The 3,933-nt window shown below is 38.0% G+C and overlaps 1 protein-coding gene across 1 annotated transcript in view; it reads right to left on the bottom strand.

The window, feature by feature from the left end:
• Positions 1-756: 756 nt before the first annotated feature.
• rhcga (Rh family, C glycoprotein a) overlaps positions 757-3,933 on the bottom strand; it is a 4,405-nt gene continuing 1,228 nt past the window's right edge. Inside the window, exons 3-11 of the mRNA XM_085162364.1 lie at positions 3,720-3,870; positions 3,454-3,601; positions 3,197-3,363; positions 2,976-3,113; positions 2,450-2,586; positions 1,998-2,122; positions 1,678-1,751; positions 1,506-1,579; positions 757-1,413 (exon numbers count right to left, since the gene is read on the bottom strand). Coding sequence (XP_085018490.1) covers positions 1,380-1,413; positions 1,506-1,579; positions 1,678-1,751; positions 1,998-2,122; positions 2,450-2,586; positions 2,976-3,113; positions 3,197-3,363; positions 3,454-3,601; positions 3,720-3,870 — 1,048 coding nt within the window. The 3' untranslated portion in view covers positions 757-1,379. The remainder of the gene's footprint in view (positions 1,414-1,505; positions 1,580-1,677; positions 1,752-1,997; positions 2,123-2,449; positions 2,587-2,975; positions 3,114-3,196; positions 3,364-3,453; positions 3,602-3,719; positions 3,871-3,933) is intronic.

Raw genomic sequence — 3,933 nt, 5'->3', positions numbered from 1 at the left:
TGACCCCACACACACACACAGGCAAGGTAGTCTTTGTTTGTATGTAGACGTCATATGTTAATGAACCTATGTATATTCATGTGAGCTCAATAAAATAACAATGTTATGGGGGAGCGGACGAGAGCAACTGGGGTCAAGTGAAGGAACGGCGTTTGTCCGGTTCTCTCCCGTGCACGAGAAACATAAAGAACTTTGCCTACTCGTGTCTTGCTTTGCTGTGTAATTATGTTGTTTTCAACGTTCCAGCAAATAGGTTTAAGCTACAAACCTATCAGTTTTCTACTGAAAATACATTAATTTTTAATTTTGTTTGTAATACTGACCTAAAACTATTCCGCTCACAAAGTTTGTAATGATCAACAATGTTGAAACTAATTTAGAGAGCTGTGCATTTCTTCATTCAGCACTCTGGGAAAGCAGTTTGTTTTCATTCCATCAAACTGACACAAGCTTCTTTAATATTTTTGGTCACACCATTTCCAATAAGTGTTAAGTCTAAATAATCTAAGCACTTTTGTGTTATTAAATCACATTTTAAGATAGTTCAGTACATTTAGTGGAGGAGTTGAAATCCTGTAAAACGATCAAGCAGATGAGTCTTCAAGATCTAGAACATTTCTCACAAACTAAAAATAACAACAATCATGTTTCATTCATCACACAAATGTTATATTAGCATTGATTCCCTTACCGCATCAGTTTATCCAATAAACTGAATCCATATTATGCCAGAAGTAAATCAAGCAAGTTCTTACATACAATCTTACATTCTTTATTGGAGGTAACATTCAACAGCAACCAAATTGCTAGAGGTTGTATCATAGTTACTATAATTAAAACTTCTGAAGAGGCAATATGCAATTTATGCAGCAAACTAATTGTTGAACTATATGTACATAGCGGCCTAGAGTTAAAAAGCTATAAATAATTTTATAGAAATAATTCAACTAATAACAATACACAATTTGTCTTTGTTATTACAGTTTTGGCTGCACAATAATATTCCTCAGTGCATAATTAGCTTATAGACAGATTATCTTTTACATGTACTTGGCATTCTGAAGTCAGAATGATATATGTTGCTTCCAAAGTGAAGGTAAAAATCAACATTTTGAGAACAGTTTGAAGCTCCAGCAGCTTTATAAACCTTGATTCCAAATAATATTTTGTTGAATTGGACATTTACTGATTATTTTATGTTGTTTTAACTTAAAGCTTCTAACAGACAACTATATGAGACATAAATTGTGCAAAACAATACTTGTATATTAAAACATTTTCCTGTGGCTTATTTTCCAAAGCTCCTTCATCAGTTCATGTTCGTCAGCTGCATAAAGTTCATGAGGATATAAAGGGGACTGGACTCCTGCTGCAAGTCTCTAACTTTCCTCCAGAGAAAATTGTGACTCATGTCTGTGAAAGAAAAGAGGAAAATGAGTTAACAAGAATTTCATGAGGAGGACGAAGTGTTAAGTAAGGAGGACAGTTAAAGTTTCTGAGCTTACGTGTCTTGGTGCTTGTTTATCATATGGTTGTTGTATTCCAAAACAGGAGGGATTGTCTCTTCATCCTCAGGAAGCTGGAACCAAAAGATGAAATCAGAAAGCGAACCAAAATGAACCAGTATTTAAGGCCTGCATAGTCAAAGGGCAAGAACACCATCTAGCGCAGTCTCACCTCCCAGTACGCTTCATCATCAAAGCAAAAGTCATCAGCAGCATCTCCCCAGAGGGGAAACCTCAGGATGAAACCTTTAAAAAGAGAATATTATATCATTAAGATTTGTTACTTACATTATCCTTGCCTATCATAGCACTGTTCACTGTAAATTTAAAAAAGAAAGGGTGTCTCAAAAATAGTCACACTTTTCCTGATTTTCATTTTATCTAGTTTTCTTAAAATTCTGCATAAATGTTGTTTTTAAATACTTCATGGAGTTCTTTAAAAAATAAATAAATCTTTCCAAGTGAAAGCAAAAATGATGTTATAAAACTCACCAACACAGACTCCTCCAACCAGTCCAAATGCAATTGCTACACATGTGCCAGCAGCCTGGTAGGCTCCCTGCGTTGACATAGTCCTGTTTTGAAACTTGCCAGACAAGCCAAATGTCTCGACCAGCCTGCACAGGAAAAAAAACAACAAACAACAACTCTTGAATTTCGGTGCATTTTCAGCACATCACAACTTGTGCTGTCAGCGTTAATCTCGCTAAAAAATAACCATATTAACGCAGCAACTCTCTGTTAACGTCATTTTAGTGAGATTAACGCTGACAGCACTAATCATAACTGAAGTAGAAAGTTCAAATGTCACTGCATAGTTAATGCGAGTCTTTCAAAAAAGGAGGCCGAATAACTGGGCGTGAGGATCCCTAGAAGTAGTCAGTAAACAGGTCTGGTCAGTTTTTGAATTCCAAGTTTTATGTGTATTAGCGTTTGTCACTCACCCTTCTTTGCCATAAATGTCTTCAGTAGCTGCTGCAGCAACTATGGCACCTACGAAGCCACCGAGCATCCCTGGCACGGCATGCAAGTTGTGGATGCCACATGTATCCTGGAGCTTGAGCCTTTTCTCCAAAAAGGGCTGAGAAAAATAAAGTCACAACTAATTAGCTTTTTTTTTTTTTTTTTTTTTTTTACTAATTGCCTGTGTCAGTGATCTTTTATTCATCAATTTGTCCCTTCAGTTGTCTTCCATTTAAATACCCTCGCACACTTGCAATTGGATGGAATCAATTTCACAGTCACCACACCTTGCTTCCATTTATTGTAACGTATTCATCCTATACTTAATATTAAAACCATGCAGTGACTGCTCTTAAAATTATTCCTCATTGTTCTTATCATACTCCTGATTTCCGCACAGCAGTTTTTGCATGTCACTGCTTCTTTCTTTGTTTTTCCTATGATAACACCACAACACAAAAATCCCTCAGAACAGAAGCTAGGGGGTTAAAGAATGGCATCACTCACCGTGACATATAAGTACCCAAAGGTGGAGATGATACCACAGCAGAAACCCACAATGATTGAACCGTAAGGAGTGATCATAAACTCTGCTGATGTCCCCATTGCAACCCCAGCAGCCAGAGAGGCATTCTGGATATGTACCTGTCAGGTAAAAGTGGAACATTAGCGTTCATAAATAAGTCGATTTCATGAGCTTCTGTATCATTTCCCTTTGTGTGCCATACCATGTCCAATTTTCCTTTCTTTTGACCCATACTGGAGATGGCAAAAGTGGTAAGAACACAGGAAGCGAGGGAAAGGTAAGTGTTGATGACTGTTCTATGCTGTCCAGCACCGTGGTTTGTGATGGCCGAGTTAAAACTGGGCCAGAACATCCACAGGAACAGTGTACCTGCAAGGTGTAAGAAAGCCAAGGACACATGTTAGGTGGGTTAAACAAAATACATAGTTTGGCAAACTATGTAATTTTCCATTCACTCACCAATCATAGCAAACAGATCAGAGTGGTAGATAGACCCATGGAGACGTTTACTTAAGTTCAGGTTTGGTCGGTACAGCACCCAGGAGATGGCCAAACCATAGTACCCTCCAAAGGTGTGAATGACCATGGAGCCACCAGCATCTCTGCACTGTGAAAATAATTACGCTTTTTTAAATGTGTAGAAAAACAGAACTGCAAATCCCCACAATACAATTTTTAAACTCTGAAGGAAAGTTCAAATTTTTAATGTGGCTGCCGAGACTCACATGAAGGAGGTCAAGGATGATGTATTCCTCCACAGCAAAAAGTGTGACACCAAATAAGGTGAGAACCATCGTCTGGACAGGGCTTACTTTCCCCAGGAGAGCCCCGTAGGCAATCAGAGATCCAGCACAGCAGAAGTCAGCATTAATCAGACTGAAGGAAAGCAACCACAGTCCAAGCTGGTTATTAACATTTACAAGTTAAAGAATGTGGTTT

This window comes from Neolamprologus multifasciatus, chromosome 1, assembly GCF_963576455.1.
Source record: "Neolamprologus multifasciatus chromosome 1, fNeoMul1.2, whole genome shotgun sequence".
NCBI classification, from domain to species: Eukaryota; Metazoa; Chordata; class Actinopteri; order Cichliformes; family Cichlidae; genus Neolamprologus; species Neolamprologus multifasciatus.
The sequence above is the reverse complement of the archived record's forward strand: the minus strand, read 5'-3'. Positions and strand labels throughout refer to the sequence as shown.